Source organism: Acomys minous (assembly GCF_964271855.1).
Source record: "Acomys minous genome assembly, chromosome: 12".
Classification (NCBI taxonomy): domain Eukaryota; kingdom Metazoa; phylum Chordata; class Mammalia; order Rodentia; family Muridae; genus Acomys; species Acomys minous.
In genome coordinates, this window is record NC_140493.1 from 6,318,896 (window position 1) to 6,331,018 (window position 12,123).

Here is a 12,123-nt window from a genome sequence, read left to right on the forward strand (position 1 = left end):
AGGACCAAAATTGGGCATAAGAGCCAACATCCAGAAAAATAACTGGTATCTGCCATTTCTTGTGTGTTTTCACTCGGTGTTAGCAGTATGACGTCAGGCATGGCATGGTCTTCCACTGCCACAGTTAGCAGCAGTCACCAGCAGGATGGTGGCCGGCACAGAGGATGCGCTGGTGGTGTTGAATGTGAAAAACGTTTTTTGAGTGAAGCTTGCCTTTTTTGAAATGTATGAACTGCCTTTTCTAGTTTTTTTGTTGTTGTTGTTGTTGTTTTGTTTGTTTGTTTTTTGCTTTTTTTGGTTTTTTGTTTTTGATGTTCCATTAATCCATGTGAGTGAGATGGGGCAAGCAGATCGAATGGCCACGGATGTGATGGTGACAAATAAGTGGCAACTTCATTATCCCAGTCAAGTTCTAAAAGGCCAAATTCTGATGTGTTTTTTGACAAAAATAGTAGATGTTATGGGCAGTGTTTTTATTATTTTCTTGTAACTTGTGGGTAGGATTTCCATGAATTGATCACAGGGCATGGCTCTCCCGGAGGGTGTGGCTCTCCCAGAGGGCTTTCTTTGCGTTCCGAACAGCTTGACAGCTAAGAAGCTTCTTTCTTGGCCTTAATGTTCCCATATACAAGAAATAAAACAAACCTAGGTCTGGGTTCAAATCTACCAATTTTAGCTACTAAGTTGCACTGTTTTTCTTCCAGCAAACAGTAACTGGGCTCTTTCTTAGATGACAGGATAGGGTAAGAGTTTGTCTGCTCAGTATTCTCTAGTCTTACCTGTCATCCCGAGTTTGCTTGGGCTTCTTAGGACAAGTGTATCGGAGCCGTCTGTGATGTCTGTCGGAAAGATGCAGAACTCGAAAAAATTGAAGCTAGCTTTCCACTAGCACCTTAACACGGATCTCCTTAGGGGTGTGGAGCACTGGGGGGAGGGGTGTCCACTATGTGATGCACCTCCTTCCAGAGGATGGAGGGTGACACCTGCAACTGTGTTTCCCTTCATGCCGTGAGGCTCACATGTCACCAAAGGACAGGAAGGCAGGCAGCCTTTGTGATGCATCCTGAGTGGATGGGCGCATGCTCTATCTGTGATGCGTTCAGAAGACCACCTCTCGCCTTCTCCAGTGTCTTCATCACAGATACAGGAATAGAAATTTGGGGGGACACTGCCAGACACACGGCAGTAGAGTTGGTATTCCAAAGGCGTCATCCCCAAAGCAATCCTGTAACACAAACAAGGAGCCATTTCTACGCGACGGGAGAAGCTGTGTTTGTTGAGAGTGTCAGTCAGAGGTGTCAGTTTCTACTTGACTCCCACATCTGTGATCTTCACCCTGGGGTCCCCCACATTAGCACAGAGTGCCTCCTCACAGACTGTGCCCCAGACCCTGAGTAGGAACAACTGACATTCTACCTAGAAGTGCATGGAAACTTCCTGAAGCCGTTCTGGGTCAGGGGCCCTAGCTAGTGCTTGGGACTTGCCCGACTAGCATCTGACCCACATTTTTATCCCTATCAGCTCACATCTGCAGATAACCTGGTACATGGGGAAGGGGAAGCGGTCCAGGGCATTGTGGGTAATGGGGCCCTGAATGGCCTCAGTTGCTTCCTCCCTCTCTCCTAAGGAGAGCGCTGAGAGCGCTGTATTGGCCAGTTTCCTTCTAATGCTTTCCGAGGCCGCTTGCAGCCTGCCTCCTTCTTGGCACTGTTGCCCTCTTCAGGCGAGTGTTAACACTCCATGTTCCCTCTCTCCCGTGAGGGCTTCTCTTCTGCTTGCTCACCATGAAAGCTACATTTATTCCTGTACATTTCCTGTCCTGTTGTTCTAGTAGGCCAAACCTTCATCTTCCACAGGATCTTAGGAAACTGTGTTTGCTCTCAGAGGCCCTGGACATACAGGGTTGCCCTTGACTCTGTTGTTGTTGTTGTTGTTCTTTTAAACTGAGTGTATCATTTTAACAAAACAAAACAACAACAACAACAAAAAACCATAAGCATGGTGTCTTCACGAAACAAGAGCCTGCATTCAGCTTGCTTCCCAGACTCAGACACACCCTTGAGCTACACGCAAAGTTACTGCAAGCCCACTGGCCCCACAGTGGTCAATATCAGGCATTCATCATCACAAGTCAGAATGTAGACCCTACCAGCTTCCGGGACAGCCACCAAACGGCTCGCTTTCCTCTGGGTGGTTTTCCCAATAAGCTTCACGTTTTCCACTAATCCCACTTTTAAAATCTTTCACAAACTCTTAAACCATTTGCAACGACTGGACTGTGTAGTTTGCCGTTCTTGAAACGAAATTCCCTTTGACCTACACAGATGGCTTTAATTTTCCGAGGATGGTATGAAAGGAATGCCGCAGGAGAAACTGTGGGTGATTTAGCTTGCATTTTTGGTTGTCCATACGTGTTTCAAAATGGAGTTCACGTTTGCTGTCTCTGTGGTTTGTTCCCGCCTGTGTACTGTTATGAGAATTCGGGACTGAAATTTTTAAGTGAAAATCACTCCCATCGCTCCACACAGGGAAAGCTTTTAGCTAAACCCGAAGGGTTTATTCACCGAAAGGCAGAGAAAGTAACTCTGCTACGTCCAGAAAGAGTGTCCTCATAAACAGATCTCAGAGATAAGCATGTCTCTGTGTCAGGCTGTCGGAACCCAAATGCTCTCTGTCCCTCTGCCACGGTGACCTCTTTATCTACCGACACCACCGTGTTACTGGAGCTCAGCTGCAAGCGGAGCCTCCCGTGAGCCTTTGCGCCTTCGCGTACTCAAACTTCAGCTGCTGAAATAGGGTTGGAATCTGTCGAGAACCCCGAAGGGAGTGAAAGGACTCCTGCTGTCAGTTTTATTCGGCATTTACTGAGTGCCTGCTATGTGCGAATGGCTGAGCGAGGGCCTCTGCGGAATGTTGAGGTTATTAAGTCGCATTGTTTGCCTTTCGTGGATCTGTAATCTATTAATGTGTGGGGAGAAAGGGGGAGACGCAAAAAGTTTCACATTTTTTCTTTTTCAAAATACCAGTGGAGAAAGTTGAATAAAATGGAAAATTATGAAAAGAGCCAGGCGTGTGGAAATTGCTTTCCAGCCTGTGTGGGTCCTCTGTGTCTTGCCCTTGATGCTTAGGCCGGTCTAATGAGAATAAGGCACACTTAGCTATCAGCAAGGGCGCTGCTGCCTCCAAGTTGTATGTAGCTGCTACTTGACCTCTTCTGCCCAAGATTAATTTTTTTAAATAAGAATTCTAAGATCCAAAAAAAGTGATTGCATGATATACAACCGAGAAAAGCATCACTCCCGGACACGAAAAACCTTGAGCAAAGTTTGCACAGCAATCCGAACGGACTTAATTCTTCCAGATTGTATAAGCTTAGAAGGAGTTTAGCTGATAAATGCTACTTTGTGTGTGTTTCCACATCAGGAAAGTAAGAACAAAGCGGCGAGATATTTTTAAGTGTGTGTGGGGGGAGGGAGTAAGGCTTTAGATTAGAACACTTAAAATCATAGCAAAATAAATAAATAAATAAATTAAATTAAATTAAAAACGGGAGTTAAGGAAGTGACCGTGCCTTTGAACCGCCTCGTTCCAGATTCGTACCTCCGTGATTACACTGCTGTTCCCCAAAAGACCCTTCAGCTGGGTGAAGCATTTCCTGATCGCCGCAGTGCTCATCGCCCTCAACAACGTCCTGGTCATTCTTGTGCCCACCATCAAATACATCTTTGGATTCATAGGTAAATTTCAGAGTCTCTTGGTACACTTAATTTCTCAGTGTGGCCAGAGGGTTTACTAGGTATTAAAGGCAGAATGACTTACGAGAGCCGGGTGCGGACAAATTGCAAAGTAAGAGCGGGCAGTGAGCATGCGCGATGCGCTCAGCCTCTTGATTGTGTAGCTGTATTTCCAAGTCTTTACCAACTTGTACTGTTGGGCCTTTTACTGCTTGTTATAGTTGTAAGACTATAATGTGAGGCGTATTTTAACATTCTCTACGGAGACACCGTTCTAGAAGTACAGAATCTAGATGATTTAAGTGTTGCTTTTCATGCTGGGAATAACAAAAGAGCACTGCGCGGGCTTGTCCCGAAGCCGGTGCTTGCAGACGGCTGTTTTTCCAGGACAAGCAGCCTCTGGAGACTCTAACGCACCACCCCGCGTCTCTTTCCTCAGGGGCTTCCTCTGCCACTATGTTGATTTTCATTCTTCCAGCCGCTTTTTATCTCAAACTCGTCAAGAAAGAACCTCTTAGATCCCCCCAGAAGGTTGGGGTAAGTAAGACGCGTAACATCCCCTGCCGTAAATATTTCTTCCGTTACTCAGAGTACGCCAGAGGACACGCATTGTTTAGACAAACGAAACAGTAAACGAGACGCCCAAGCCGAGGGTGGACGGCACAATGATTGGAGAACCCTCTCCTTCAACGTAGCAAATATCTATATTTTTGTTGAGTTCCTTCTATGGGGTAAACGCCGGCTTGGTAGACTTCCCACAGGCATGTGCACACCACCCGTATTCAGGGCCAGGCTGCATATGATTTGTGACGTAGTAAAGTATCAGGCTCCCTCCCAGTGTTGGGGTGATGCCAGCGTTTTAGTCCCATTTGCTAGATTCACAAGGGCAAAGATAGTTTCCACTTCCCTTCCAGCATGCCCTATAGGCGCTGTTGTTTGTATTGCAATGTAAAAAACAAAAACAGAAGCCACCCTTTTCCAGTTAATCTTTTCAGGTGTAAAATATCATCTTGCTAAACTGTGGACTGTATATTTTTCCATAATAAGTACCACAGAAACGTACACTACAAAAGATGTTTTTACCGATAATTAAATATGTTCAGAGACCAGTTTAAAATAGGTCTTCTATTAAAGCTTGAGAAGAATACTTGTAAATCCAAGTTTGAGTCTTGTAAGTCACTCACTCACCTCCTGGGTTGCCCAGGAACACCAGGGCAGTGTGATGGTTCAACCCTCTCCTGCTGTCTCTTTTCCTTAAATTGGGACTGTGTCTTACCCTGCCTGGTGTCTGCAGCAGTGTGCCTTGGGGAAAGCACCCACTCGGCTGTGACCAGAAGATGTCAAGTGGGTAAGGTTGTCTCGTAGGCCCCTGCTAAGGACAACCTTCACCTGTTGCTCTCCAACAGGAAGAATTAGAAGGCTGATCTACGTGCAATATTTAAGACCCCTTCCAGTTAAAATTCTGAAATGCAGATGTGTTCTCAATTTTCCTACGTACAAAGACACCTATACTTGTTCTTTTTTCTTTTTCCAGAAATATTCAGCATACATTGGGGGCTTTCATTTTATTCCTGTAGTTTATCGGGTGCATCATACACGCTCCTCTTGCAGTGCTCAGCTCTTTCCCCTCAAAAGAGCACGAGTGTCTCCTACATCAGTGGTCATCCTGTCGCTTAATGTTGGGTACTACCCATACTTTCATGTACCAAATCGATCACCCCTTACTCTTCTCTTGGCTTTTGTGCCATGTGTTTTTGCTGTTTTTTCCCCTCCTTTCCCAATGAGCGTCCTAAGTCGTCGGCTTGCCGCTTTTCACTCACTCACACGCAGGGCGCACGGCCACCCCGTGACTCTGTCCTGACACAAACCGTGCTGGCCTATGTCTCTGCTCCCTGACGTGCTTTTTCTGAATTGCAGGCTCTGGTCTTCCTTGTGACCGGGATCATCTTCATGATGGGAAGCATGGCGCTCATTATAATCGACTGGATTTACAACCCTCCGAACCCCAAGCATCACTAACCCCGGGGCAGGGAAGGCTTTCCTACCGGAAATTGCTGAAGTCAAGCTCCAGAGGACATTTTAGTTGCCTAAATAGGGATTTTAGTCAGAGGAAATAGCGAGAAAGATTCTAAAGACCTTTTCTAGCTCTATCACCTGATGCTTGCGGAAGAGAGAAAATCACGGGTTTTGTCAGGAATGGCGAACGATGCGTTAAAAATCCGTGGCACACATTTCAACCCAGGTCTTCTACTGCAGTGTTGTGATGCCCAAGGCGTGTTTTGCAGCTGTGCAAGCGGAATCCAGTTGGCTGTATGTGTTGGTCAGCAGGCAATACCCTGCCCCATGCTCACTCCCCACATTTCACCACCCCACAGTAACAAATAATTATATTCTCAGAACATCAAAGATGCCCTGGTTGGCAAAGCTACCCTCACTTAAGGCTATCTCCCACTCTGCACCAGCACTAAGATCTGTTGACTGACTGAGGCAGGGGTGTGTCTTGGGAACTGTCCCCGTGAGGTGCATGGATGATGGACACCAGTCTAGAGTTTTCAGTACTCAAGGACCAGTTTGCCCAGCCTGCTTGTTACACTGAATTAGTGACTCTTTCATTCAATTTTTTTAATGGTAAATGTTTTAACATCTCACTAAACATAGAGGGGGGCGCTATTTAATTATCAAGAAACAACTACAAAAAATATTAATGCTTTTAGCTAAAATGTCTAATGAGGAAACATCTGTTTTTTCACGTGGTTCCTGATACTTTTGTCACATTTTTGTCTTTGAACAAGGCTTCCCCTCTCGTCTTCCATTCTCATTAATAATTTCCAGAAGACCACAGTTTGTGTGGATACACACTACCCAGTATTGTCTGATACATTTTTATTTGATAAACACTCAGTGCAGGAAACTGTGATTTTTGCTATATGTATGTGTATATAATCTCATTCTGTGCTTATCAGAATGTTGATATATGGTACATTGGATTTTTTAAAAATTTTTTTACATGTGTAGTTTTCTTCACAGACAAAAAAATTTATATTATGGGGTGGGGCAGGGAATTAAGCTGGTGGGCTCAAAAATCCATGTGTATGAATCTGCCCATTGGAGACATCTAAAAATTAAAATCAAAGTTGTACATAGCTCAGTAATGCTCATCACTGTTTACAACTCTAGAACCATCTACAGGAAAGTAGCCGAGAAAGGGGCTCCTCGTTTGTAAATAATGCTCAGTGCTGACAATGGTCTTTGACCTTAGCATGTCCAGAATAGGGTTCAGTTCATTTTAGCTCCCATGGGAACTCGCTGACATGCATCTGCGGTTGATGGAATTGTCAAGTGGTTAGAAACCCGGGCGCCGGCAGGTCGCACTGGAACCCAGCCTCTGCGCTTGTTCCTGTCTGCAGATGCTTGGCAGGAAGGAGATGGGGCTCGGTTGCCGTCGATTGGCTAGAGCTCCTGTCGGTTGCCGTCGATTGGCTAGAGCTCCTGTCGGTTGCCATCGATTGGCTAGAGCTCCTGGCATTTACCACCCTCCCCCGCCCCCACCAAGAGTGATCATACTGTCACACTAAAACAGCCTTCGTGCAGTGCGCCTAAGAAACATGTATTTGTTTTATGTATCATTTTCTGGAGTTATAATACTATAAAATGGTGTGCTTTGTGATAGAAATTGAGCATTACTACAAATGATCATGACTTCTAAATTCTTATGATTCGGGAGGGGGAAAAAAATCCCCAAATAGCATCTTTAAGATGTCTTTCCGTTCTCACTTGCCCAACAAATAAACCAAGACAGAAGGTGGAAAAAAGTGTGTTGCAAATATTAAATATGTTCAACCTGAACATATTTAAATGTAAATATAAGATTAATCCAAAAAACATTGGAAGCCTGTAAAAATCTGTATATATTTTGAATATTTTACATGCAGAATGACTAACTTCAAAGTGTCCACATGTGTAATTATATAAATATCCAAGAGCAGTACGGCAGTGCCAAAGACTACACACAGCACCATTCTTTTGCGTAGCCATTTTCAGGATCAGAGCTCATACAGGCTGTAGGGCAGAGAGCCTTGTTCTGGTAAATTTAACCCCTTTGTAAACAGATGCAAATTATATTTTCTTATGTCATTTATAAGACGATTCAATGTATTGGGAAGATTTTTTTTTATTACAGAAAGTGTATATTGGTATATAATAAATAGACTTTTCAAATGACCCCGCTGTGGTTTTCCTTCTCGGTAAAGAAGGCTGTGAGTTATTTGTTCATGAGATAAAATTGAGAGCCTAACTATTACCTGTCTTAAATTGATGTACATTCATTGTACATGTGCAAAAAGTACAATTTCTTCATTCCCTGAGGATGCAAACACATCAACGCCTTCATCTCACACGCGTACGCATACTATTGCTGTTGTGACAAATGGCTGGACGTTTAGTGGTGTAAACACATGCAGGCCATTAAAAGTCAGGCGTGGTGTCACACGCCTGTAACCTAGCACTGGGAAGCAGAAGCAGGAGCATTGCCAGTTAGAAGCCACCCTGGGCTACACAGTAAGGCATGATCTCAAAGAGTCTATGGTTATAAATAACTCATTGTTGGAGAGATGGCTCAGAGGTTAAGAGCACTGGCTGCTCTTCCAAAGGTCCTGAGTTCAATTCCCAGCAACCACATGATGGCTCATAACCATCTATAATGGGATCTGGTGCCCTCTTCTGGCCTGCGGTTGTACATGCAAGGAGAGCACTGTATATATAATAAATAAATACATTAAAAAAATAACTTATTGTCTTATGGTTGTGGGAGTCAGGACTCTGAGCAGGAGTCTTGCAGATACACATCTCTGTGGGCTGTTTCTTGCATTTGAGTCACCATTTTTTTCTTAATTTTATTAAATGAAGATTAAACTAGAGGAAGGAACACAGGCTGTGTTGGACATGATGCTGGGCACTTTGCACATCTCAGAGGTTAGCAGGCACCACACAGGCCCTTCCAGGTGTTCATCTGCTTTCCTGATGTTCTCTGAACGTGACTCCAATATGGGGACGTGCCAGTGAGAGCAGTGGCCTGTTTCTGCACCAAGAAGCACTTATGCAGAAAGATAACTCTGTGGGTAAATATAAACACCTACTTTCTCAAACAGAACTTAGTCCTTAACCCGTAAAAGTTGTACTTTACATATAGAAAAAAAAATGAGAACACTTGAACCAATGCCTTTACGTTTTCCTCTTACATATATACAGGAGTTTTAAATTAAACCCTCTGCCTAAACTTCTAAAAGTCCTCTTTCAGTAATTAGATGTTTTTTTTTTAATTCCAAATCTAAGGAACCCTGTGGCTTGGTGTGGGAAACAGTGATGTGTCCTAAGCATCAGCAGCAAGAATCAGTGGAGAGAATGTAATCATGAAAACCAAGCAAAGCAAGTAATATAACAAAGATTCTTAAAATTACACTGTAATTAGCACTACTGTCACAGGATAGGCCCTCAGCTATGTGCTCCAATAAAGTATTGAAATAGACACAAGACATAGAATGTCCAGATAATCGAAAAATCACCTGTCACACCAAGAACCAGTCAAACTACAATTTTAATGAAAAAAATGTTAATGCTAACATTAAAAAAAATCAAAAGTCAAGAATTTTTATGGGAACCATCCTAATAATTTAATAATGAATCATAAATTCATTTGAAAAACTAAGATATTCCAAAAAAGAAAGTGATTTTTTTTAAAGAACCAAACTAATATAAAATGTAGCATTGAAAAATATAGTAGCAGAAAGTGAAATTCACTGGATGTGCTGATGGTAGGAGGCGAAGAAAGTCAAAAATCAATAAACTCAAGTGAATTTAGTGTATGAACAGCAGGAGGAAAGAAGCCAGAAACAAAAGATAAGTTCCCCAATGTACAACAAGGCTGTGCTGCTGTGGGACAAAAGGCAAATAAATCCAACCTTTCTATTATTAGATTTACAAAAGGCGCTTGAAACCAAAACCTACATATCCAAAAGGCTGAGCTGAGCAAATTTCATATGGTACCAACCTCCCCAAAATTGTGCTAAGTTAATAACTAGTGTCAAGAAAAGGAAATCTTGAAAACATTTTGAGATGAAATAACACACTAACTATAGGGAAACACAGACACAAAAAGTCGAAGGATTCCTGGTGGAGATCAGAAAGAAGGACCCTAGCCTCTTCAGGGATGAAGGAGAATTAGCTCTGTGACTTCTATACCCAGCAGAAGTATGCAGCTCTCAGCCAGCAACGCAAAATAGCTACACTCCCCAAAAAAGGGAGACAAAAAGAGCTTGTTTTAACTCTATGACTATTAAAATATTAAAAATAAAAGACAACATGTTCTTTAATCAGAAAATCAACAATAAAGGAACAAATATTGGAACACAGGAAAAAAAAAACAACAACAAGAAATACAGGTGACTCACAGGTGTCAGGCTGTAGCTCTGGTTGTCCTAGAGTTCACTATTTAACCAGGGTGACTTCAAACTCACAGAGATCCACAGACCTCTGCGTCTGGGACTAACGGCATGCATGATCACACCTGGCTATAAATACGTTTTTATTTTATTAAAAACGAATCATCACCTGATACCCAAGGGGAGGTAAAGGTTTGAAATAGAAGTGATGGTCTACATTACATTCAATTTGTATATTGATAGCAGTAGAATGTATTAAGTCACACATATAGCATAAGATATGCACAAATATAAGACAGAAAACCATTACTTTAAAGCAAGAAAAAGACATATTCATCAACATGAATAAATAAATTTAGGGGAATCCAAACTATGTTTAGCTAACCTACTAGAATCCAGGAAAACAGAAGGAAAAAAAAACCCAAAAGAGAATGGAGAAGGGCTGGAGAGCAGGCTCAGAGGTTAAGAGCACTGGCTGCTCTTCCAGAGGTCCTGAGTTCGATTCCCAGCAACCACATGCTGGCTCACAACCATCCGTAATGTAATCGGATGTCCTCTTCTGGCCTGAAGATGCACATGCAAGCAGAGCACTGTTATATAATAAATAAATAAATCTTTTTAAAAAAAGAGTGAGAGAAAGAATATGTAATAAAACAGCAGATTTAGGCATTGGCACATTAATATCAATTTTATTGGCAAGTGGGATTTAAATATTCCAATAAATAGTGATCTGAAGAGTGCCCAAAAAGCTACAGCGTAATAATTATGGGCTGTTTATAAGAAATGAACTTTGAATTCAATGACTTGGGTGAGTAGGAAGGAAAAAAGTTTTTAAAAGATACACATAAAAATCAGCAATGGAGAAAGGAATGTCTATTAATTAGATGACAGACAGCCAAGGGAGTATCATTTTGCTCTGTCATGTACGTAATGATAAAAAAGTTCACCTCAGCAGACAGAGGGCCATCTTAACAACCATAGCCTATCCTACCCCAACAACAGAACTCAAGACCCTTCAAGCAAAAGTTGACAGTGATGAAAAGAGAAATAAATACATCCACAATTAGAACATCAGAGGGGCTGGGAAGACAGCTCAGTGGGTAAAGTACTTGCTGCGCAAGTGTGAGGACCCAAGTTCAAATCCCAACATTCACATAAATGCCATGTGGTCACAACGTCCTGTCTGTAAGCCCAGTATGGAGAAGGCTCAGAGGAGAGATTGCCAAGGACGAGCAGACTAGCTAGACCAGCCGAGTCAGCCAGTTCTGGCTTCAGTTGAGAAAAACTTGCATCAATGAATAAGGCAGGCAGTGGCTGAGGACGACACCTGATGTTAACCATCGGCCTCTGTACACATGTGTCCACACAGGTGAACATACAGCTTTGTGCCCATACATACACGTGTAAAAAGAGGAAGAAGTAGACACGAGAAGACAAGAGTCAGACAATCAACCAACAGGTTCTAATTGGTAGGTATAGAACATTCTACTGTCAAAAGCAAGAGACACTGGTTTTGAGGTTCTCCTGGAATGTTGCTATGGTAGACCATATCCTGGGAATCATAGCTACGCTCAGAAAGTGTGAAAGAATGTAGCCATATAATCATATGCAGTATGTTTTCTGGCAGCAGTGCGATTAGTTAAAAATCAACAACAGAAAAGCAGTGGAGAAATAAGTGAATGCGTGGAAATTAAACAACACATGTCCACATCATCTGTGGGGCCCAGAATGTGTATCAAAGGAAAATTGAAAATACATAGAACTGAATGGAATCTTAAAACACCGAAAGCTATGGGGTGCAGCTGGGCACTGCTGAGCGGGAATGGCAAAGCATAAAGCACTTATGTTAGAAATGAGGCAAAATGCAGATAATCGAGGTTCTTACATAAAGAACCCCCACATGACCAGGACAAGGGCGACAGCATACACCTGCTAACGTGGGCAGCGGAGGC

The 12,123-nt window shown here is 42.8% G+C and overlaps 1 protein-coding gene across 7 annotated transcripts in view; it reads left to right on the forward strand.

The window, feature by feature from the left end:
- SLC38A4 (solute carrier family 38 member 4) overlaps nucleotides 1–7,956 on the forward strand; it is a 68,688-nt gene extending 60,732 nt beyond the window's left edge. For all 7 annotated transcript variants that reach the window (XM_084749114.1, XM_084749113.1, XM_084749117.1 and 4 more), the window contains 3 exons: nucleotides 3,593–3,737; nucleotides 4,174–4,271; nucleotides 5,652–7,956. In XM_084749114.1, the coding sequence (XP_084605240.1) occupies nucleotides 3,593–3,737; nucleotides 4,174–4,271; nucleotides 5,652–5,753 (345 nt within the window). In that variant the 3' untranslated portion in view covers nucleotides 5,754–7,956. The remainder of the gene's footprint in view (nucleotides 1–3,592; nucleotides 3,738–4,173; nucleotides 4,272–5,651) is intronic.
- Nucleotides 7,957–12,123: the final 4,167 nt, after the last annotated feature.